The sequence below is a fragment of the Nesoenas mayeri genome (genome assembly GCF_963082525.1).
Source record: "Nesoenas mayeri genome assembly, chromosome: 9".
NCBI classification, from domain to species: Eukaryota; Metazoa; Chordata; class Aves; order Columbiformes; family Columbidae; genus Nesoenas; species Nesoenas mayeri.
In genome coordinates, this window is record NC_137557.1 from 9,953,483 (window position 1) to 9,979,517 (window position 26,035).

General features: G+C 40.0%; 1 protein-coding gene across 1 annotated transcript; it reads right to left on the reverse strand.

The window, feature by feature from the left end:
* Positions 1 to 803: 803 nt before the first annotated feature.
* On the reverse strand, positions 804 to 9,621 carry TTC14 (tetratricopeptide repeat domain 14). Its single transcript, XM_080350093.1, has 12 exons — positions 9,434 to 9,621; positions 9,218 to 9,339; positions 8,818 to 9,017; positions 7,751 to 7,835; positions 7,532 to 7,661; positions 6,788 to 6,940; positions 6,083 to 6,154; positions 4,715 to 4,834; positions 4,518 to 4,640; positions 3,715 to 3,832; positions 2,719 to 2,828; positions 804 to 2,249 (listed from the first exon to the last, which is right to left on the reverse strand). Exons 1-12 carry the CDS (start codon positions 9,595 to 9,597, stop codon positions 1,286 to 1,288), a joined length of 2,361 nt encoding a protein of 786 aa, XP_080206219.1. The 5' UTR covers positions 9,598 to 9,621; the 3' UTR covers positions 804 to 1,285.
* Positions 9,622 to 26,035: the final 16,414 nt, after the last annotated feature.

Here is a 26,035-nt window from a genome sequence, read left to right on the forward strand (position 1 = left end):
GTTAAGCATATGCTTTATATAATTAAATAAATTAACCTTTAAATTACTTTCTCATTTTGCTGTTGGAGAACTAAAAATTCGCAAAACCCTTCAGAAGCCATTAATTTACTTTTCTTCCAATCATAGAATGAAAAAGAGAGTTATGTTAAAGCCGTTAATTTTAGTGAACTGGTACCTCACTGCTGTCAGAATAGTTCTAGATTACATTGCAACAACCCAGACAAGAAAATGTATGTTTTGTTTCAAGATCAACCTTGACTATTAATCAAATAGTCATCTCAGATCAAATCTTAATTGAAAGATGACAGAATATAATTAAAGTCAGTAAAGCTGTACTTTTTCTATTCAAAATTACGCAATACCTTCTTTTACAACTGATTAGTATCTACAGAATTACATGGACAACTTACAGCTGACGTACAATTAGTGTTGTGTATGTGGCAGATATTAGATCCTTAGGTGTTTTGCCAACCATCTCTGGAGAACTCACTGGAAATAGAGCGTGACTTTTTCCACATGAATGCAACCGCTGCCTTCAAGCCACTTGTAAAGCAAATACCAAACAACAAAAACACAAACACCAAACAGTCCAGACGTCAACTTACCTACACAACAACCACTGTTTTAAAACTCTCGTCTACTTCAGTTGGGTTTTTTACATTATTTAGAGAATGCATTTGATGCATTTAACGAACATAATACACTTGCCTTCCCACAGGCACGGGAAGGTTCCGTTCACTTAAGCAGCATATATAACCAGTGCACCAGGATAAAACATCCCAAACAAAAATCAAGACACAAAATCAAGAAAAAATAAGAAAATTTAATGATCAAATGAGCTATATACATTGACGGCATGTGATTTTCACTCGGTTATCCCCTTTGTATAGCTTGAAGTTAAATTTGATACAAAAATATCAATAGTCAATAGTACCCCAGGGAATGAAAACAAACAAAAGCCATCTGTTGTTAAAGTGCATATCTGATGTGAGTTACACAGCTAACTACAGTCCGGGGCTGTCCAAGGATTTCAGCCCATCGGAGAGAGAATACGATACAGGAACATCTCAAACTGAGAGCATAGGAAACTTAAGAGTTTAAATAACTGGTATTTGATGTAAGATATCCTTGCATCTCTTTCCACCACACAATCTTTAAGAATCCTTTGACATTTTGCAAGACAGAACAAATTCTGCCTATCACTCTTCATATGCGTTTCCTCAAGAGATACTCAGATAAAAGTTCATTTAACTACACTCATCAGAATAGTGTTTTCTTGGGTACTTCATTGTTTCTTCTGCTTACTTCCTTTTTCCCTCTCAAACTCAGCTATTTGATTAAATATGTTAACTAAGTTCTGGGGCAGGTTTCTTTTAATGCCACTTTCTGTTTGGGCTGTACCATTTAAAGACATTTCCTCATCTGGTTCCTTTGTTTCATCAGACTCCTCATCATTTCTTTTCCTATTCTTAGACTCACTTACCACATGCCTATCACTATCATAACCTCTATCACCATCATAACCTCTATCACCCTCACGAAAGGAGGTGCTAGAATATGATCTGTACCTTCCCACTGACCTGCCAGAATGGTCAGACCCTGCTGGAGACATATAATACCTGTCTTGACCTGAATAATGTTTTTTAAACTGCTCTTTTCTCCCCTCGACATCCCTTTCTAATTTCCTAAAATAATGCATCCTGGGTTTATCATCTGACCTATGATAGGAACTTGAAGGACCCCTCCGACTGGAGAAAAATCTGTCAGTTTTACTGTATTTTTCAGTTTTGCTACAACTTGGAAGAGTTCTGGAGCTACTATAAGAATCCCTTGAATCTTCAGACCTACCTCCAAAAGTGTCTTCATCATCACCTGAAGTCCTTGAAAAAGAACAGTGTCTGCCTTTCTCTCTTACTTCTGTTTTTGGACACACTAAGCTGTCCTGCCTTTCCAGCAGTTTTTCCACTTCAAAATTTTGGTTAAGAAAGGAAGCAGAGGTATCAGCTGGAGGCGAATACCACTCCTCTTTCCTACTCTGATCTTTATAATGGGAAGAAGCTCTAGATGAGCACTTTTTGGAGCTGCGGGAAGACTCAGATCTATGCCGACGTTTTTTCTTACGTTTCTTGTGATCAGAGGAAGAGGAGGAAGAAGAAACTGATACATCTGATGAAGAATCACTTGAAGAAGAAGAGGAGGAGGAGGAGGAAGAGGAGGAAGGAGTTGATACTTTCCTTTTCTTCTTCAACCTAAAAAATGTAATTAACATGTGAGATAATCTTCACTATCAGACAAAAAAATACATGTAGAAAGCAAATCTGTACTCCCCAGAGTTTGGCTGAGATTGGACTGTAAAGCATGAATGGAAACTGAGCCTGATCTGGCAAGACATTTTCAAATATCATTTCTTCTTAAGAATATTAAGATTAAATCCACCAAAAAGTTTGTTCATCTTTCCCAGTTTAATATGGCATTACACTTTGCAAATGCTTCACGTTGCAAAGTGTTTTTTCAAACAATTTCTCTTCCACGTAGATCTCTACTAAAGGTTATATGCACTAAAGGATACTATCCAGAGAGAAATTCTGGAGGAAAAGCAGCTTACCTAGGTAAAAGTTCTACCTAGCTTACTGCGGGAGTCTGTTTGGAAAGGGATTGTTCATAGTCCTGTCTCCACTTATTGCCACATGATCAGTATACCGAATATAACCAAGTTACCTTTTTTCTTCTTTTAAGAGCTTACGCAATTTTTCTGCACTTGTTTCTACTTTCTTTTCTTTCTGTCTCTCTTCTTTGGCAGCTTGTTTCTCCCTCATTTCCAAAGATTTCTTTTTTCAACCCAAGCATCATAAAAAAAATTACATTAAAAGTGTTAACACGGGTATTTTTCCCCCATGTTCCCAACCCCATTCAAATGTATAATTACATCAGGGATGTTTTACCAGGATTCCCAGATCAAGAATTAATATTGTTCAGGAGTTTGGCATTGGCCATTGTGATAATCAGGTTTACATTAAGGACCATATTGCAGTTTTTATTCCATTAAAAATATATTTAACCAGCCATTGTAGTGGTACCCATGATCCAGCACACCGTGAAGCACGGAGCCCAAAAGGTATAGATAGAATAAGCAAGAAAAAACAATATTAGCAACATGGAGAAGACAAAACAAAAAAACAACCCCAAAACAAAACCAAAAACATTTGAGGAAAAGTATCGTTATTGTAGTTTACAAGTAAAACATGGTAGAACCCATTGAAAAGTGTATTCAAGTTGGCCGTGTTTGAATACAAACCGTTTTGTAACAATTTCACAGAGCAGTTTGATGCATAGTTTACGTAAGAAATCATGTTCCAAGGGTTTGTTGGTGATGAGCAGCACCAGATGTCAGATACAGCAACAACGGTCCAATTCAGAAGAAAATGCATTGGAGAAAAACACATAATCAGTATTACAGGAAAACAGACTTCAGTGTTGTTTCAACCATCCTAGCACAACAGTGACAGTACCAGACTTATGTATTAAAATACATGTAAATGCAGAAAGGAATCTCATCAGATGAACAATCCTTAAACTACTGAAGCCTATTCGAGATCAGCAGGGAATAAGACAAACTGCCAACTTAAACTCTCCTTGTCCAAAAGATTTGATACAATTTTTGATGTTCATTTATTGTTATTGAGAGCACTATATGAAGAGAAAGTAAAGAATCACCTGCATATGTTTACGGAGTTTCGTTAAGGCCTCTTCTGCTTCCTGAAACGTCTCATCCAAACTTAAGGCTTTTTTATAGTAACTCTCAGCATTTACTAGTTTGTCTTCCTCTTCCAACCTAAAATTCAAGTGATAATTCATACACAGTTAAGCCACAGGTTTTGACAATTTTTTGTTATTTTTAGAACTACTTTTCTTGTTTGCACTACGACACTACCACTGTATCCATCCAACATGCTATGGATCATAGTTTTCTTAGCCTACCTCAGTAAAGAAATGAAACAATATCTCTGACATGTTCCCTCCTGATCATCAGTAATTTGAAATTTCAGTTTCCAAAATACTGTCTCTCTCTTCTTAACACACAGCTTAAAAGAAATCTATTCCCTGAACATTCAAAACTAAACTTTTGTGTTACGGTGGTTAACCAATATTTCAGTAGAGTAACAGAACATAATTTTGTTACAAATAATTTCTTAAAAAAAACCCAACAACAAACCTATCGGAATATATTCAAACATTCCACAAGACACTATGCAAGCCTGGTAACCTACCAGTGAAAGGATATCAAGGATTAAACCTCAAGTATTTTGCCAGGATTCTAACTGGGATAGAGGAGAAAGTGTCAACCAATTGCACAAGCAAATTTAAAATAAAAGTACTTCCAAAATATATATATATTTTTTTAAACACATAGCCAAGAAAGAAACATCCCATTTTGTGTCCTAACTAGAATGTTATTTAACAAATATTAAGAGAAAAACTGTTAACAACCAAACAAAAAATACAGCCTGAAGACTTACTGCCCGCCTCTTTCCACAAGTGTCTGACAAAGGTATTTTCTTGCATTTCTATGCGTAGGACAGTTTTCTAAAGCAATTTCAAAATCACCTATGGCTTTGTTCAGACTTCCTTTTGTTGCATACCTAGAATAACAGAAAAAATTTAGTGCTGTTTCTCTTTCACGAAGTTGAAAAAACAATGACACAAGCAGACTTACAGAGCTCCACGTGCTACCAAAGCTTCAACATTTTGTGGATCAATTTCCAAAGCTTTGTTGTACTCATTCATGGCTTCCACATGGCGCCCGACCTTAAAATAATCAACCCCAGCCTTCACACTGCAGAAAAATATTTAGAAGTTATTATGTACAGTTAGCCTATACAGATTTTATACTGACAATTACTCAAAAATATGGTTCCAGAAATTGATGGCTAATAAATACAAGATAACAAGGTCAAGGTTTAACAGTGGTATTTGAAATTAATATGATACTGACGTAGTTCCCTAACAATATATTGTCTTCAATCCAAAATCTTAAGGTACTAGAGAACACTTCTGCAAATCTGTATTTCACTGTGTTTTATTTACAGAGTTAATATTCAAGCACTTCTCTGCACAAAGCCATGTGTTACCTACCACCATTAAACTGTAACAAGCTTAATTATATCCAAAGCTAAAAATGACTATTAGATGAACGACACAAGGTGAGATGGCTAGATGATAAACTCTGAACCAGTTCATCTCAAACGAGAATATTCTGAGGTTTTGTATTGCATATTACCTGAACCTTTCTTGTACATTTACTAAGAGATGAACTTCTTGGAAAAGAACTGATATGACTTGAATTTCAGAACTTTTTGTTACAGACTTCTTTTAAAAATTAAAATTTATATTTCCTTTAACATTATAAGCGCCTTTTTCTGCAATTAAAGAAAGTAGCAAAACACTGTTGTTTTAAGAAAAACACTGCTTTGTTAGCACAGAAACCAGAAATACTGAGGCTTCACCCAGATTTTTTTTTTTTGAGCTGGTATATTCAAATTTTTTCCACAAAGAAATTTACATTTTTAGGAGAAATCTCTTACTTCTGCTGCCTCCATCCTGTAGTATGTCCCAATACACTGCATGGTGCAAAGGCAACAGCCCTGGTCCAGAGCTGCTGTTCCAAATGCAGCCAGGGAAATACATTTAACTTTTCCAAGACAGCAAGTGCACTTGTTACATCTATGTGTTGAGACTTGAATGGCACAACAAACAGCATCAGGTCATCCAAGACCAAATTATAAAATGGAAAATCCTGTACTTAGTATTGTCACAGATCTTGCTCTCATCTCATCCGTAGGTCAGCATATTATAAATATTCTAAGAAGTTCTCCCTTAAACCTGACATATTTTGGAACTGAATCACTAGAATTCATCTATCATGTACCCACTTGACAGTTAGAGTTACTTTCAATAAGATCTTCCTAGTTACATCACTACACATGCAGCGGAAAAACTCATTCAATGTGTACTTTCTGTTAAGAAATATAAGCTGTAACCTAATCTAAGCTACCAATAAGCTCTGACAAGAAGTACTGCATACCATTTCAGGGCCCAAGATGCAGATTGTGTTTTCCTCAATGCAGGGGCAAAATCTTCTTCATTGAAATTTTTCCTTCAAGGAAAAAAACAAAAACACCAAGTTGGGCAATGCAGTTAAAATAAACTGAAATGTTAGTTACACAATGCTTCACTACTCTCCATCAGTCAATAATGTTCTTTCATATTTCTGAACCCATTCTATAAGTGCTGAATCAAACTAGTACAGCTGCAGCACATATAACAAAAATATATCTTATTCACATCTTTGAGGCCTTATATATAGAGAGTGCTGACAACTTCAATCACTGCATATCTTTAAGCTTGTTTTACTAAAAAGGTCAGATCTGTTGCTAAAATAAACACTGTAAATAAACATCTGACAGAAAACATTAAAACTTAAACATCCTACTTCAATCCAAAGATATTGACGAGATTTAAGCAATACATTCCTAAAGCATTTGGTATCAAACGTTGTGTGATAAAATGACTTGCTTATTCAGAGCAAGAGAATTTCAAATGTAAATTTCTTACTGTAGAGAAGTTTTCTTTTAAATATTTGAGGACATGTAAGCTACAGTCATGCAAATCAAAATGAAAAAGGTGTAAGTATAAGTGGTCTAGGACTTCCACTCACAAGTTTATCTCAATGGATTAGAATAATCTCCACAAAGCTGTAGGATAGGAACAAGATAAAGAAATCACTTACATTTGAAGACTTCTCAACAAAGATGGTGGATTTGATTCACTCAGTCCTAGTTTTTCTGCTAAATATTCAACAATCGATGGATTAGCAAATCCTGGGGAACGATGCAAAACCTCTTCAAAAGTCTCCCCTGTGTTAGCAACTTCCATGCTTCGCCTTTAAAAAAACCACCAATGTACACAAACACAATCGCAGACACTATACTCCATTTTATGATGCTTATGCTTAGGACAAAACCGACTACATTGATACTTGTTACAGCTCACAAACTGTTCTCTTTTACAGGCCTGTATTTTCCTACTATTTAACAACATGCTTTAGCTTACATGCTTTAGCCCAAGTCAGCTTTAGAAACCTGTTTTCTGACCCATCTAGGTATCTTCAGAACATACAGAAACCTTACAAAACCACAGATAGCTATGTTCTTCTGTCTTTAAGGATAATTTTTAAATGTCATAATCCATTCCAGTCTCCCAAGGTTTTCAGTTTTGTTTTGTTGGTTTGTTCTGTTTTGTTTTAGCACAGTCCCACAATGACAGATACCTCACTGGCTTTTTGCTTTCCTTATATTTTGGGAAAGATGCTATAAAACCAACCACACCTGAAATATACAGAAATAAGTATGTTGAAGAGATGAACAACAAAATGTATGTAATTATCCAATTAAATCAGAACTGACAAGTTTAAGGATGCTCTTCAGACACTCTACATACACCTAGCAAGTAGAGATGAATAACATATTCTTACTTATGATGTAATGGGAAGTCATCAGAAGTAATTACACCTAGTTTTGTACTGGAAAGGTTGGGTGGAAGAGCTGAGCTGTAAAGCGACACCGTGAGCTTCTCATGGTAACGATCAACGTCCTTGATTGCAGCTACACAAACAATAGAAGTTAAGATAAAATTACAGAAATGTCTCAAAACTAAAACAGACAGATTCCTGACAACTTTTGTGGCTACTTGCCTCGAATAAGGTCTCCTGTTTGATAATAAGATAAAGGATCTCCATGGTTGCTTTGAGAAGGCACATCTCTCAAAGGACAAAGAGCCTGCAATAAAATAGGAGTACCAGAAACAAAGCCAAATGTATTTCCCTCCCCAAGATTAAGACAGAAGATCAGTTTAATCTTAATGCGTACCAGAGCTGTGATAGTTAAAACCATGACTTGGCTCAAATAAAAACTATGCAGCCATATATGATGAACTTTTCAACTCTAGAGAACTAAGTCCAAAAGGCCAATCGTACATTGGGCTGTATCAAAAGCAGTGGGGCCAGCAGGTCAAGGGAGGTGATTCTGCCCCTCTGCTGTGGTGAGACCCCACCTGGAGTCCTGTGTCCAGATCTGGACCCCTCAGCAGAGGAAAAACACGGACCCATTGGAGAGGGGCCAGAGGAGGCCACCAAGATCATCAGAGGGATGGAACAGCTCTACTGTGAGGACAGGCTGACAGAGTTGGGGTTATTCAGCCTAGAGAAGAGAGGACTCTGGAGAGACCTTATTGTGGCCATTCAGTACTTAAATGGGGCCAATAAGAAAGACGAGGCCAGATATTTTAGCAGAGCCTGTTGTGATAGGACAAGGGGTCATGCTTTTGCACTAGAAGAAGGAAGATTTAGACTAAATGAAATGTTTTACACTGATGGTGGTGAAACACTGGCCCAGGTTGCCCAGAGAGGTGGCGGATGCCCCAACCCTGGAGACATTCAAGGCTGGATGGGGCTCTGAGCAACCTGATCTGGTTGAAGATGACCTGCACGTGGCAGGGGATTGGACTGGATGAGCTTTGAATGTCCCTTCCAACCCAAACTATTCTGTAATTCTACAACAAAATATTAAGAACAGGTCATAAAAGAAATGTTTGCTGACTCAGTAAAGTATCATAAACTGTCTACAAATTCAGCTACCAACCATGCCAAAATTCAGTTTTACCTGTATGCGTATCGCTCCATTAAGAGCCACAAGAAGCAACCAACACCTCAACAACTTCCCACTTATCAAGAACAAAATATTGATTACAGCTGTATCTTACAGTGATTTCTAAATCCGAAATCTCCCGTATGACACCGCTTCCCAGACATATCAGCACCATGAAAAAGCCAAATTCACGAATCGAAGTAATCCTCCCAATCACGATGTCACCGCGTTCGATGTCTCGAAAAAATAATTCTCTCCTGTCTTCCCTGGGAAAGTCCATGAAGCGTTCCAGGGGAGGCATAACAGCGTAACACTCTGCAACACATGAGAAATGCAGTTACGAAGCGACCAAGCTACAGCCTGAAAACACAAAACGCATCACGACAGCAAATCACGCTGCAATCTGCTTTATTTGTACTAACAGAAAGTTTATGCACAGCCTCTAAAAGCAGCAACAACAATTTTTCACCTTGTTTTTAAACATAACAGAGCGACACCTGCCTCACCAGCCTCACCTTCATCTTCCTCGATCGTGTCAGCCGGAGGCCCGTTGGGCTTCCAGGAGTGAGCGAAAAGGAGATCGGCTTTTTTGGCGATGAAGCGCTTGATCTCGGTGTCGATGCTCGTCCTCTCTTTCCTAAGGGAAGGAGAACCCGGTGAGAAACATCCCACGGGCCCGTCCGGGCTCGCCCGCTCGCTCCCCTGCACCGCGCAGCCCCGGCGCCCCTCACCAGGAGGCCGGCGGGTGCGGGGACCCGCGGGGCGGCTCCAGCGCGGCCCCGGGCGGCGGCAGCAGCCCGCGGAAGTCGGGGTTGTCGTGTTGCTCGGCGCGGAGCAGCGAGAGCAGCGTGGGGCCATGGTAGCTCAGCGCCTGGCGCAGCAACTCCCGGTCCATGGCGCCGCTGCCGCCTCCACCGGAACCGGAACCACCCCCCGCCGGCCTGGGAAGACCCCGCGAAGCAACGCGCGTGCGCCGCTCGGAGAGGGCGGGGCCAAAGTTAACCCTCGTGTTCAGCGCCCCCTGGGAACAGGAGGACCGCGGGGTTCGCTCTGAGGGGCCCCCTCCAGGGTTCCCCTTGCCAGTGTTAGAAAAGCACCACGAGACTAATAGAATAGAAAAACATCCAAAGTAAAAATTACCCAGATGGCAGGCGCTGCGGAAAGTCCGCCGGCCCGGCAGCGCTGAGGGAGCGGCCCGAGCGCGGAGCCGGGAGAGGGCGCTGCGGCCCCGCTGAGCACGGCGGAGCGGGGCGGAGCGGACCGGAGCGGGGCGGGGCGGGGCGGGGCCGGCCGAGTGTCTGTGTGCAACAGTGGCACCGAATACAGATGTTTAAAGAGAAAAGGCAGCGCTTCCTCTCCTGTGTATCCCGTCCTGAGGAGGCGCTGCTTCTGGGTGGTGTTTGTTTCAGAGGGAGGAGTGCAGAGGAGGCGACAGGCGTGAGGGGCTGGAGCACAAGGGTGATGGCAGCGGCTGGGGGACGGGGGGGTTGAGCCTGGAGAACAGGAGCTGAGGGGAGAGCTGCTCACTCTGAAACTGCCTGAACGCAGGTTGGAGCATGGAGGGTGTTGGTCTCTTCTCCCAAGTAGCAAGTGATAGGACGAGAGGAAATGCCCCCAGGTTGGACCACGGGAGGTTTAGATTGGATATTGGGAAAAAATTCTTCACAGAAAGGGTTGTCGGCATCGGAACAGGCTGCCCAGGGCAGTGCTGGAGTCACCAGCCCTGGAGGGGTTTAAAATGCACATAGACGAGGTTCTTAGGGACGTCGTTCAGTGCTGGAATTAGGTTATGGTTGGACTCGATGATCCTGAGGGTCTCTCCCAACCAAAAGGATTCTATGATCATTCAGATCTGAGGAGACACTTCATTCAAGAAGTTCTCAATTAGCTTTCAGTCAGTTCGTACATGTTTGTACTAATTAAGGCAAAGAGAATAAACAAAGGGGTATCACAGACACCACAGGGGGTGACAGGGCTCAGGTTGAAGGAAACCACCACTGTGTCCATAATGCAGGTTCTTTGGTCTGTCCCTCATCAGAAATTCATACAAAGGAAACAAAGTGTGCAGGTGAGAGGTGTTCTGGCTTGCTTCGTCAGAATAGCTTTACTAAAACCTAGGGGAAAATGGGCAATTATCTCAGGAAAAGATAATGCACTGAGATTACAGTTGAGCCATTAAAACAGGCCTAATTCAGGATTCGGTGGTTCAGTTTACCAGCGCCTAAAGACACTAAAAAGACACTTAACTCAGGAGGCTCTTCATGCTAATCACCTCCTCTAGCTAATGGAGAAAGGTGCTTAAAACCAGCTGGAATTAATCTCAGTCTATTAAAAAGATCCCTCACTCACCAAGAATAATTTGTCCGTGGCATTGCATTTAATAATTAATTTTAAAAGGGCATGGGTGGGGGCAGGGAAGGAAAAGAAACCCCACTGCAAACAGCATAATGTCACTTCTACCCTCAGTACAACGTTGAAGAAAAAATAGCAATCTGGCTGTCAGCAGATCAGTGACACAGACTCCTCTAGGAAGCAGCATGACTGAGAGGGCAGGGATCATATCAAAGACACTGGTCTCAGAAGCTCAGTTCAAAGCCAGCAGGGATATTGCTGGTATAGCAGACTTGAGTAAGACACTAGAAGGGCAAATTTATCTTTTCTTTTCATTTCATGTCCTCCTGTTTTAATATAACAAGATAAAGGACACTCACTATGTACCAAACAGCTGTCAGGATTTTGATTTAAAGTCTTCCTGATCTATATAAGACCACATGCATACTTTGATTTCCGGTTACCATGGTGGAAAAAAAAACCTCTGAATACTAGATGGAAATTTCTAGACGTTAAGATGGATTAGAGAGAGATTGACATGGAAAGGTTAATGCACCTGCAAAGATCTGGTGCAGAAAGGGAATAAGACTGCAAGTGCAATGTCCTGAACTGTGTTGCACTGTTGCAAATAATGGCAGTTTTATTTGAGGGAATGGTATTTTGCGGAAGAGCTAACTTGTGTTGCTTAGTAAATACAAAGAGCCAGCAATAAAATAAGTTTGAAACACAAACTCTGCTTGTGTAAGCTTTTCTCCAGTCTAATATGCAGATGCACACACAACATACAAGAAGTAAGACATTATGAATAAATACTTTAAATGTGTTGTGGCTTTTGGACTTCATATACCAGCAAAAAATCATTGTGAGAGCTGAACCAGCTATTATTATGGACTTTTCTTACAGGCATATTCACCTCTAAGTAGAAATAATTTGCTTTTTAGGAAATGCGATGATTTATATCATATTAATACACAGAATGTAGATTAGTTGCCCCTGAACATGAGGATTAGCATCGTATTTAAAGTGATCCAAACAAATTCTGAAGTTATTTTAAACAAACTAAAATACTACAAATAATGCGATCTTTAGAAAGAGCTTTGCTGGAGCAGGGTATGTGAGCATGAACTTGTAATTTTCTTTCCTATTTTTCAGGTTATGGTAAGGAACTCAGAAGCAAAGCAAGGCTATGGCACATTGTGTGTTGTTCGCCTCACTCAGGGCACACACGAGCCTTTGCCATCCTTTTATCTCATGGGATGCTGCCTGGATATCCACTGTGCTTTTAAAAATATCTGCATGTTTTCAGCGGTGGATTTTTTTTTTCTCTTCAGTTTTTACTTGTTTTATTTTAGTTACCCAACAGAAAATATTTTTGATAGAAGGTCATAGCAGCTACCACACTTCAGACAGGGATAATGCTAAAGGAGACAGTATGGAATAAACCCAGGGGAATATATACAAGTTAAGAGACCCAGGCCTGGGGAGGGAACACGCTCCATACCCTACAACATCATTAATTCTCTGTTCCATTGACTTAGGAACTCCCTGGACAAATAGTGCTTCATCCCAAATGCTAAATAAACGAAGCTGACAGGAAGAGTCCTGATTCTGCAGAAGAAAGTGATACAAGTCAACACATCATCCTACTCAAAGAGGAACATTCCAGATGCTCTGAAACCAGGCATGTCTGAACAAGCGTGTGAATTTACAGCAAGCTAGCTCTGAACCCAGGGTCACACTCACAGGGTTAGGTCACCTGAACAACCCAAAAACCGGTAGGCATGATAGAATTTCAAAGCAGTTATGTGAAAACTACGCAGATTTTCATCAAACTCGAGTAAGCACAGTTTGAATGCAACAAGGTCAAGTTGCTTTTCAAATGTTCCCAAGTACCCATTATCAGTGGTAAAGCCTACAAGAAAATCACAGGGAGGAAAGGATTTTGTGACAAGAACTACATTTTATCTCTGACAAAAAGATTAGATCCTCCAAGATCATGCTTGTCAAAGTATTATTTTCTGCAAAGTTTCAGCAGATTTGAGGTAAATTTTAGCCTCCTGCAAGTGGGAACGAAATATTAAGCTAAATATATTCTTTGGGCAAAGAAAGATGAAACTAATAGAACTAATGAGAATTAACATGAAGAGCTATACTTCCAGCTGTGTTGTTGGATTTTTGGCAAATTCTGCCAAAAGCTGTCCTGCTGCCCAGACTTTCTGTTAATTTATGAAGCAGCAAATGGATTGTTCAAAGATGACATGATATCCAAGATTTTATTTTAGCTGGAGAGTGATGAAGTGAAGTTCAGCACAAAATAATTGCTAGCCAGTTAGTAGCTCTACTTGGAGCAAAACATTATGTCTGCAGTCATGATTGCCAAATATGAAGGTGTGGAAACAACACCAAAGCCAGAGTGATGCAACAACTCAAGCCAACTTTGGCATTGTCTGTGAGAGAGAGTACGGTTCCAGTGACTCACCTGGGGACAAGCTGAGCGCCTGCTTCTGGTGTCTTGGATTTCTGGAAATGTGTAGACAAAGAATAGTCGGTTGCACATGATAAATATGCAAAGACAGACCGTGGAAACTGCCCAGGCTCTGAGTCAACTATTAGGCCCTGTTAGAAAACAACAGAAATAATAGTTAAGAAATGTCAAGTGAGAACCCCCTCTGACTCGTGGTGATTTCTGTCAAAGCGCAGGCAGTGGCACTGCTGAGCCTTTGTGTGGCTGCAAGGATTATTGCTTGTGCACTTAGTGCTGTGTTTTGTGCCTGCAGATTACTGACAAGTGTTTGAAGGTTTCAGGTGAAAATGTTACTAAAGGAAACACTGGGTTTGACATTTTTTTTAACCTAACTATGAAAAAACCAGGCTGTCATGAATGAAGGTTTGCTTTTCTGACAGGAACACCAGTCAGGCAACTTAGTGGTAATCATGACAGAGACAATATGTATACACCCACCTGTACAGCTTGCCACATATCTAGAAATACTGCCTACAGAGCAAATTCCGATGATACATAAGGGACTCAGCAGAAGGCACGCCGAACAGGCAGGTTTAGGGGATTTTTTTTAAATGATTTTTCCAGCTTCTAACACTTTACAGACTGATAGTATCTACTGCTTTATAGAAAGGGAGAGTCATCCTGTTCCTGAGTTTTAAAGTCATTGCAGCTTACAGCATCACAACTTTCCAGTCAGCAGAGTAGATTGTTACTTAAAACTCCAAATTATATTTCCAACATATAACAAAATACAGTAAGAATATTTGATCTCAAGTCTACAAGCACTACAAGGAGATGTTTAAACATGCAAATACTCTGAATTGTTAAGTCTCTTATCCATAATAGAGCTGTATATATGTTTGTAAATCATAAAATACTTTCTCCAGCAATTGTCAGCTTTCTAAATTGTCATGTCACATAAATGAACTTTCCAAAGATGTTCAAAGAAGTCTCTGAAGTATTTTGAAGATCTAAACTGGTTGGAGTTCTTCTATTCATGGTAAAGCAAAGTGCTGCTTTTTGTACCCCATGGTCAGTTGCTCTAACATTCCATCTGCACAGCACATGTAATAAATACTGACTAAAGAGCAATTAACAAATATCAGAAGTTGTTTTCTTAATTGCTTACAGTGAACCAGGCATGTAACTGTTGTCACAAACCAAATATCAGCCTCTTAACTTCTTTACAATTTGTCAGTATTTAAACTAAATTAAAATTGAAAAGTTAAAAATTGTTTTAATTAACTCATGAAGAATTAAACAGTTGGCAACTTCACAATACAGATTAATTACATCCATGTTTGCTCTCATTTAATACATAAGCTTAACTTTATTTAAAACAAATTAAAAGTATTAAAAAAATAAGTTTCGTCCTGAGCAGGTGAAACTCCCATTAAAGCTGATAAGCTGAGTTGGTCTGATATGGTTTCCAATTAATTTTTAGCTCAATTAGAATTGTCTGGAAATACAGCGATGAACAAATACTTTTGCAAATAGAAAGAGAAGTTAATTGCGGTATTATGTGGATGGTATAATTCCAGTAACTAATAGCCATAAGTAGCAACCCTCATGTGTAGACATTCATTGGCCTCCTGACAGATCAGGTTTGTTTTTCCAGTCAACAACCACAAGCAGAGGCTGAATGGAACAGTGAAATGCCAAACTGATGTATGTGTTTGATGGTTTTTTGTTTAAAAATTGGTTGAATTCCTCAGAGTGTTAAATCCAGAAAGCTAAACTGATTTGCAAGTAAATTAAAAAGTCATGGGAAAAAAAAAATGTATCTGCTCTGAACTTCATCATTATCCTTAGGTTTATAACGTATTATTAGAGGTTCCCACTTTGTATCATAAAACTTGTAAAATCTGTTGCCTGGTGTCCCAGTCTGCCTTTTGACTCAGTGAACAAGTCACAAAGGCTGAGACAGAAACAACTGCCACTGGTTTTTGTGGGTAGTGCTTCTGATGGATTTTGGATGGAGTCTGCGAGGGCTCCCATTGACTTCAGCAGGTTCCAGGTCAAGCATGAAAGTCAGAAATCAGTCATTTCTGTCTGCAATTAGGAAAGCGTTAATTACAACACATCAGTGCAATCAAGTGTCAAATTTCAGACACTGGTTGGGGCTGTTGAAGTGTAAGTAATGTACATCTGTTGATTTTGTCTATATTCTTGTCTTATTGAGGCAGTTTAACTCAAATACATAATCACAGGGAACAGAAGCTCTGCAACAACTGAAAATCTAAAGCAGAAACAAGAAGCAGCTTGGAATGTGAAAAATATAATGTTTCTGTGAAAAAAAAAAATATGTGTTTGTGTGCAGGTAATGGAATTAAAGCAGAAGGGACCCATGTCAGCAACAGCCAGAATGTCTCTCTTTTAAAAAAAACCCTCTAAATTGTCTTCCAAATCAAATGCAGAGACAAACAGAAATGAAATTATGTATTCTGTTCATCTCTCTTTTGTAGCATATTCTAGACACTGATACCAAATTCTGTTTTTAGAGGTTTTGGCAGGTAAAGTCACAGAATGGTGCCTAATAAGGTTTCAAACCCCATAAAAGCAGGTTAGGCATGTAAATACCTTTGCAAATTCTGCCCTAAGACAGGATGATAATTAGTACCACAAATGAAGTTCTTACATATGCAAATGGAATTGTTTGCTGTCACAACTAATTACAGATGTAGCTCTGTGCTGAGTTGATTGTGAGTGAGGAATAAACATACAAATTTAAAATACTGGTGCTTAAAACTCCCCTCTTGTAATTGTGATGATCTGATCCTCCTAAAACTGGCAAATATATACATGAGGGACTGTGTGTACGTGTGTAGGAGAACAGTAAGTGGGAGAAAGAAATCCACATTTCTCCATCTGTACAAAATGTCAACAGACTGTCTATAAAAAGCTTTCAACAAAAGCCTTGTAAGCACAATTCAGTCTGGTCAAGTTCTGTATCTTCGCTGACAGTGAGAGTTAATCAGAGCTCCAACACAATGTTTCCTTAAGTTCAGAAGCTGGAAGGAAACGATGTAGCACTTTACACCTGTAAGGCTTGGTTAGTGACAGGTAGCATACATGCGATCAGAAGCTTAAACAGCAGGTTAATATTCCAGGAGAAAGTTGGTCCTGAGGAGCAACACTTCAAGCAGATGCGGTTGAACTGCGTTGTTGGTTCCCACTGCCAGAAAGTGTCTCTAAGGAACTTAAGTGGCAGACAGGGAAATAGATTATTGTCAGGCCCTTAAATGCAGCATTCCATTATTTTTCATCTTTCACTTCTTTAACTTTGTTTTTAATCTTAGAATGCAAATGTAGTGCTTTTCTTCTTGAAAACTGAAAACATCTGCCTTGTGTTAGGAGTGATCATAAAGTACATCTGAAAAATACAAGGAACAGTTTTTCTTCAAAATCACTTCATTCAAATAATGTACAGCATCCAAATAGAGTTTTGGGTCCTGCAATTCAGAAGAGGTTTGGAAACTTCAATATGCGATAAGAGGTTTTTCAATATGTGAGAAGAGGTTTTCCATAGAGTGCAAGGGTCATTTTGGCATTGAGTGCCAAGGTAAAAAGAAAAGTCTTCCCTAACCAGAGCTGGCAGTGCCTTTGGGTAAGGAGTGAGTGAGCAGCAGAGAAAAGATTTACACTATCACCTGGTCAGAAACTGCCTGGAGTCTTTGACGAATCATTTATTGCAATTAATGATTATCATTTATTGACTGAAAAAAAAACAACCAACCAACACAACAACAACAACAAAAACAACCCAAAAAAACGAACAACAAGGGAAGATGTAGGACAGGGAAATTATAGGGGAAAAGTAGATTAGGGTACATAATATCTCCAGTAAGGCCAAACAGAGATATTAAAATACAACAAGGGCTGCAATGAGAAGTCTAAGATATTGTAATTGCAGACTCTGAGCAGTAGTAGGTTCCTGTTGGTACCTAAAATGGGCTATAATCCTCTGTATTCTACTTCAGAAATTGCAACTCCTGCAGCTGGCAGATGAAACAGTCATTTGGTCTCTTTAAGAGCTATTTTAGAAGCCAGAATGAGCAGGACAAAGCAGCAGCTTGGCTAGTGTGATATACAAGTCTTTATTTCTTTCACAGGGAAAATATATTATTGCTTTCCTGCTTTAAAATAATGATCACAGAGAAGAAAAATGTGTTGTTAAGGTAAGAGTACAAGAGCTTTTTAGCCTAACCAATACCAGAGTGGAAATGCAGACACTTTTTTGTAATTTAGCTGGAAAAAGGAAAACTATTACTAGCAAATACCAAGGTTCCATAGGTAGAAAAATATACAGCATGAATAGTTTACATTTTCAGTAGGGAGCATCCTTTGGTGCATCAAGCTGTCATGCAGCTTAGCAGCATGACACATCTTAGTGATTAAATGCCAACTCCATGGAAAAACCCAAAAACCAAACCAAAGGAATTTTTCGGTGGAGAAATCCACTGTTCTCTGTCTTGTACAATGACTGTCACAGATGAAAAGACACAGCAGCAGGACGGTAAAAATTAAAGTCTGTCAGCAGGTGAACTGTAGTTTGAACATACCACTTCACAGGGAATCCCTTTCTGCCTTCAGTCTCACTCATCTGTTCGGGCAAACTACACCATTACTTACAAACTTGACTTCAGTTTTTGGCTATGCAACATGCTGGACCATGGAAAGCAATTATTATGGAAGCCCACATGTTTTATTTTGAGCCCCCAAACAGCATTAGCCCAGTCACTAAGGTGCATGAAAACAGTGAAGGGACAAACTGCCAGAGAGCAGCAAGGGCCAGCTGGGTGTGGAAGGGAAGGTGAGTGAGCACGGCCAGGAGGTGGGTGGGAGCAGTGACCCCACCAAGGAGCTGGGAGGTGGAGCAGCAGGTCAGGGTCAGGGCGACACAGCCCAGCAATGGCCCAGTGAGTCCCCAGTGACAAGGCAGCTCCCAGCCAAGAAGCCCAGCCAGTGGGTCTGGGCCCAGGTCTAAGTTTGGAGGTCAGAGTTTGGCACAGGAAAAGCCAGAGGAAACCCTCAGCTGAAAAACAACTCCCAAGGAAAAGGAGGGGCAGGCCCTGTCTTCTAGTTTTCTTCACAGAAGTTCTTGTCAGTGAAGGAGCTGATCTAGAGCTCACTGAACCCCTTAACTTAGCCAACTAAACTCCAGAAGGACGTATACTCAAGGCCCTGGCACAAACTCAGGCTTTGCACTTTGACGAGTGGAAAAGCAATTGCAGCATGAGGTACAGGTCTATTTCACCCTGCAGGTGCCTTGTCTGTGACCCATCAGCAGCCTGAAAAGCCAAATTATCTGATTATTAAGAAGTTTATACTTTCTAATGCCTCAGCTGTTACCGGTCACATCAGTATGTTGCCATCTGAAAAGTCAGCCTAGGTTCATTTCAAATAGTACAAAAAAGTATTATTTTGGGGGGGTGACTTAGCAGTGTTTATCCATCTTTGTTTTCTTTGTGCTGTTTGCAGTTCCAGAGGGATCACATTCAGCAGCAGACCAGGAAAAATATTCTCCATAGATCAGAAAAAGCTACTGGGAGTTCAGTGCAGGAGCCGCAGTCACATGGGGGCTGATGAAATGCACACACTGACACTTGACAGGATGGTGATTATCCCATAGTTTAATAATAACATGGTAATCACCTTAGAGTCATTATTTGCTCCCGGACACACACTGTAATCGCATATTGACATAAAACAAACCAACTAACCAACCAAAAACTATAAAAAAGCCAAACAAAAAGACACAACGAAACGAAACCACAGCAAACGACGCCAGAGAACATTTCTACAGGGCAAAACACACTTGAAAACTAATAGAATCCTGTCAGTGAAAATGGTCTCTTCACTTGTTCTAGAACACAACACCAACAGATCTATACAGGCTCATCTTGGAGGTCGGACTGGTCCCAGGTCCTGTCGTGGGTCTGAACTGTGTTTGTTGGGAGTTGGCTTCACCCAGCCCAGCACTAACAGCAGCCCAGCCCCTGCTGCCGCTGCATATGGCACCTACAAAATGCACTGAAGTTACTGAGAGCTTGTGAGAAGGTTGTGTCCTGATGCTAATAGAAACAAATTGTTTGCTGAAATAGATTAGTCAAGACTTTGTCCAAGTCTTCAAGCAAAGAAGTTTAAATAGTTCCCTGGAAGAATTTTACACTGTATAATTCATTTCTGTATCAGAGTTTTAATCTTAGTATCCAGCCTAAATTTTCATTTCTTCCTTCCTTCTGCCTCAGAACATCCTAATAATCCTTCTTACTATTTATTTCATTTATACATTGCTGGCAAGTTCTTTGATTCTCAACCATTTAACCCATAAATATTGTTCCCTTCCAATCTACCTTATTTTGTCTATTAAAAAAATCCCTCAGTAGTTATTTCTGCTGTACACTGGATGACCTTCAATTTGTTTGTTGTAATGAGCTACCTAGAAATGCATGTATTCTATCCAAATTGTATGGAGATGAACAATTACCTCCTTATCCATGTTGCACAAGCACAGGCACTCCAACAGTTTCTTGGTCCTTCACATTACTGCTTTCCAGATTTGTCCCTTGCAGTAAGCATGTACAGCAAGAATTATTTTTCTTGAGATAGATTATTTTGCATTTTTTCAGGTTGAATCCAATTTTTGTTGCATTTCATCAAGTTTTAAAGACTTCCAAGAAACAGATTATTTGTTTCCCAGTTGCTAACATTTTTTTTTCATAACTCATCCAGAGGATACCCAAAGCACAGCCAGATGACTTCATCAACATGTGAGTTACTACTTTGCCTAGGTTCTTAGTGACTATGTTTTCCCAGGAGCTACCAGTGATGTCTACTGTACAATTAGTCACCATATTCTAACCCAGCATTCACCCCTTTATCAAACTGGATCTTGATATTACTCTTGACTCACCGTTAGCTTTAGAAAATGACTGTTTGGCTTACATTAAAATCCCATTCCAGGAATGGAGACAACTGCAATTTTGGTGTATATATGCACAGGTACACTTACGAAAATGAGTATGATTCATTGCAGAAATTTTAATTTTATATTTCATACTCAAAATTATTTCAATCAGGTTCTAGTAATATAGTAGATACTGCAGCAACTGCTGCCTGCAGCAACAGCTCATGCAAGCTCAGCTCACAACCTTAGACATTATTAAAATACACTGTGCAACCTTAGTATATACTGCCCTGGATGTTGAACTGAAATCCTCAAGAACTTTCTGCAAATTCGTAGTAACAAAATTTGTCTCAGTAGTCATAGAATTACTTTGTTTAATATCTATGCACAAAAGAAGCCTGAAAGTCTGTTTCATGCAGTTATTCTTAGCTCAGTACCCTGCTGAGAAGAAATTTTCCTTCTGCATTCCAGCCAGAGCAAATGAGATGCCATTGAGCTTTTGGAATCAGATCCCATAGCCACCTGCATATTTCTGGCCTTACTCTAAGTCCTTTTCTGGATTTAGACAAATAAGATATCATGTAGCAAAACCCCACTGTTCAGGGCTTACAGCACCTGCTAAAAACATCTGGTTATTGCCACTAGCTAGAGCTCAGAATCTTTTCTGTCTCTTGTGTTCCCTCAAGCTTGTCCTCACAAAAGGTCACAGAATAGAAGAAAGTCCTCCCTTTTTGTGACCCTTGTATAATCCTATTGATCTACCCTGTGTTCAGCCCAGTTAATTTCAATTTGCCCTTTTATGATTTGCTTCCCTCAAAGTTAATAAACCCATGCTAACCATTTTAGTTCCAGCTGTTATTTGTTTGTGCCAAACCACAGGGGAGGAAGATGAATGGTGATCTCCTGTGCTGCGCCTCCGAGCGATGCAGCACAGAAATCCCAGCCCACGGCACAGCTTACGCAGAGCTGGAGCGGCTGCAACGGTGCTGGTGTGCTGTGCATCTGCTCCCAGTACCTGACCCACTGGGTGATACCTGGTTCAGTTCCCTTTGGGAACACCTGCTTTATGGCTTCATAGGGGATTCAACTTAAGTTTGATCAGCTCTCTGGGCTGTGACATAATTCAGAATCTACAAATCAATATACAGTCTAACCTACGATAGATATATCCTTCAACCTTATTTCGCCTTTTTACTCAAAAATCCTGCAGGCAGCTTTCTATGGCAACAGGTGGACCATGAGGAGAACCCATGACTGCTGCTGACCAGCACCGGGACACGCACACAGTGCACCCAGCGCCGAGGGCTCGACTGCAACGCAGCTGCTTTGGTGTGGTGCCAAGTCTGAGGCAATAACACCAGCTTCACAGGCAGGCTCATTAGTTCAGGAACATTGTGTTAAAGAATTTACACTGCTCTCAGTTTCACTGTATGGCGTAGATGTGCCCTTCATGACTCCTGAGCATGGGAATTTCTCTCCTGGCTGGCACTCTCTTCTGCTATTGTACCTCTTTTGGTCAGATTAACAACAGAACCCATAGGTTTTATCACAGACAAAAGAAATCAGCAGAGATCATGCTATAAGATAATGTGATCTGTAAGCCTCTGGACCAAGCATATGTTTAAGAGGTAAGTTGAATGGGTTTCTATTGCTAAGGAATGGCCTCTGCATTCTCTTGTGACCATCCCCTGAATGTATGTTGCAGTGTTCTGGGACATCATCAAAACATGCTGAAATCTCCATGAATTCTGAAAGTTATGGCACTCCCCACAAGTTTTCTGATAATATTGACATAGAAAGGTCAGAATTCCACAATAGCAAACACTACGGAGTTCACAACACTTAGGGCAGCAGTAAATTTAGCCCAAATGTATTAGTCCATAACTGTATTTTTCAAAATGTTTACAGGAAACGGTACCCCTGCCTAATGACATATAATTTGGTGTTCCTTTCTGTATAACCTGAATGTTCTCTCTAAAATCCAGTTCCCGTGGATATCTGTATCATCTATAACTTTTTCAGCCAGCAGTTATTACAGCTCCTCTCTGAATTTGAGGCCCATCGCTCAGAGCAAAAGAAACATTTGAGAAAATATAATCTCAGGAGTATAGTATTAGGTTGCAAAGTAGGGCTGGAATTTATCACACTGTGGCCTCCATGTTACCCCAATTTCCGCTACGGCAAACATTTTTCCAAAAAAAGCAAATACATAACTATAGATCCTGTACCAGTATTATTAAACATTGAATTTGTAGCAAAGAGAAAGCACAATACATAATTGCTGACTGACTCAAAAATAACTTCAATACAAATAATAAGAACCAGGTTAGAGCAGGGCATAGTGCCTGGAGATTTTACCAGGCAGCAGATCAAACAGCTGAACTCTTGATGGACTCTGCGGCTTTCCTTCACCTGCTGTTTCCCAGAACAGCAAATTCGGGAGCCATTTGTGAGTCATCGGCCAGTTCATCTTCACGAACCATTAATGTCACAGCTGAACTTTCAAATGTCACAATGGAAACAGCTACCATTAAAAAAAAAAAAATAATAATAAAAAAAAGGAAAATAAGAGAAGGAGAAGAGAAGGAGAAGAGAAGGAGAAGAGAAGGAGAAGAGAAGGAGAAGAGAAGGAGAAGAGAAGGAGAAGAGAAGGAGAAGAGAAGGAGAAGAGAAGAAGAGAAGGAGAAGAGAAGAAGAGAAGGAGAAGAGAAGAAGAGAAGGAGGAGAGGAGAAGGAAAGGAGAAGGAAAGGAGAAGGAGAAGAGAAGGAAAGGAGAAGGAGAAGAGAAGGAGAAGAGAAGGAGAAGAGAAGGAGAAGAGAAGGAGAAGAGAAGGAGAAGAGAAGGAGAAGAGAAGGAGAAGAGAAGGAGAAGAGAAGGAGAAGGAGGAGAGGAGAAGAGAAGGAGAAGAGAAGGAGAAGGAGGAGAGGAGAAGGAAAGGAGAAGGAGAAGGAAAAAGAGAAGGAAAAGGAGAAGAAAATGAAAAGGAAAAGGAGGAAAAGGAAAAGGAGAGGAAAATGAAAAGGAAAAGGAAAAGGAAAAGGTCAACTCAGAAATCTCCTGTTTCTCAAAGAATAGTTTCATTGTACTTTTTGGAAAGGTTTTTGGAATGTGCATTTCATGTGATTGACAGGCCTACGTACAACGTGAATTTGGTTGGAAAAAAGCCTATATAAAAGCTCTTAAAATGTTCTCTGACAGTTATTCTTCCACTGAATAAATATTTTTATCATCATCAAGCATCAACTGCAAAGTGCCACTTCCTGAGCGCTTGCTGAGGGCTTTTAGCATTTTCTTTTATTGAGAAAATTAGAACAGCAGTTGTAATTTCCCACGGTTCCCCAGGGAACTAATGCATTTCACTCCGGAGAGAAGCACAAGGACCATAGCTCTATAGCTATGTATATTTTAAACAATTTTACGCATTGATTTTGTGCCTTCAGGAGTCCAGAGTTCTGAACTGCCTTTTGTGTGCCACAACACTGAAAATGCCAGCCAGTGACATTTGTAAATCTACTGTTAATTGCACATGCTTGTACGCTTGGGCTCTAATACATAACGCTTTGAACCGCATATCTAACAAGGCCCAAACTAAAAGATGCCAAAGGTGAGGATGAGGAGGAATCATCAGACAGGGACAGAGAGCCAGATGCTCTCCCAGCTGCCGGCTCCCCCAGGCTCTGCTGATTGATCAGCAAAGCCTAAGGCCACAAGGGTCACCTGCAGCACCGCTGCTGCTGTTCTTGTTCTGTCTGGTGTCACCAGGGCACTATTTATCTCCAGAACAGCCTTGTTACTGCTGGCTCCCCAGCTGTGAGAAGCAGGCAAAGATGCGAACAACAAGAGCTCACCTCTCTCTTGCTCATGAGCAAACTCTTAACAGGAACACAGCTCCTCAGATCTATTTATAGCCAAAAATTCCCTCTCCACTGTCTGTGAAGAGGGATGGAGGAAATCTTACTCGACTCAGCGCTAGAATGTGACTGAGATTATTGCCTGATGGAGACACAGAATATAATTTTTCTTTAGGTACTTTAATCTCTGGGGTTATTTTTTTGTTGTTGGGGTTTTGTTTGTCTGGTTGGTTGGTTTTAGTGGTGTGTTTTGGTTTTTTTTTTTGATAGACTGCATCTTTAAAAGTGCTCAAAATATTGTCAGTTCTCTGAAATGATTAACAACAGGCTTCTAAGAGTATCATTAGCTGCTGCTCAGGGCAGCACACAGTCTGACCTGTTGCACAGAGCAATAATTTACAGTTAAGGGAGGTGAGAGGTCTGAACTTTTCAGGAAGCCTTTATATAGAATAAATGCATACATTCATATGGAAAAGATTTATATATGAAAAAAATTATCTTGTATATCCACAAATTGCCCTGTTTTCATTCAAGTCTCTTCTTGTCACCTTGGATTAAAACCAAACCAAATAATCAAGATGTAGGCATTTAAAAATATATATATATTATGAAAATAGTACTGTTCTCATAGAGCACTTGCAATCAGTAGTGCTCAAAGTAACTTACAAAAATATGATTATCTTCAATTTCTAGATGAGGAAATTGAGATACATAGAGGTGAAGTCACTTGCCTAAAATCCTCCAGTGGGTCAGAAATCTCAGTGAAAAGAGCACATTTCAAAGCCTTTGCAACAGCTTGATGTGTTGAAGAATTCCAAAGAGCAATTGCTGTTATTCAGATCCATTCATAACCTGAATATCAAATTCAGGTTCCTGAAGTACCCAAATACTCAAAACGGGCATTTGGTATTGTCACTTTACATTGTCCTCCTTAACTAGGTAGAGGATCCTAATGTGCTAAGTATGCTAGATAAAATTAGTAAATATTAGTATTTGCCTTGAAGAGATAAAATTATAGTCTTCTTTGTTATTAAAAAAATCCTTCTTACATCTTCAGAGTTTCACAATTTTGGCTCTGTTGCTACTAATTACAAATCTATTTCTTACAGTTTTCCAGTAAGAGCTGCTTCAGAGATAAAAGCCGATCAAAATTAAAGGGGTGCAAGGAAGGATTCTTATTGTCTTTAGTACATTCCTGTGGTTTTGATCAAAGTATGCAGAGAATCACACTGAGCAGAGACTCAATTTGGTGGGATGCAGCTATATTCAGCTGACAAACAGAAAAATAATCTCCTCTAGTTTATTGGGTACATAAGTCTGTGTTTATCCTCTTTCTGTCTCTCATCTCCATCTACAAAGTGCTTGTTATATATGTGCAAATTGAATGGGTTCAAGGGTGTTAGAGACTAGAATCCAGCCCATAAACCTACTAGGGTCACAACTGCTTTCATTTTACCTTCTCCATTGAGTTCTCAACTGCCAAACTCTGTAACCACAAAAGTGTGGCTGTAACGGCACAGTGGTGAGTGGCATCAAAGGTCCTTAGCAAATATTGGAGAGCAGTTGTTAATGTAGATGGCCCCAGGCTTTGCTTTTGTGAACAGAAGTATTTCCTCTATGCATAAATCCACACTTTGAAGGCAGAATATAATGCTTAGATATGTCTTGCATTACTTAGGAAAGGGTGCAGAAGGCTGTTGCATTTGTTTGAAAAGGGAAGAAAACAGCCTTTCTATG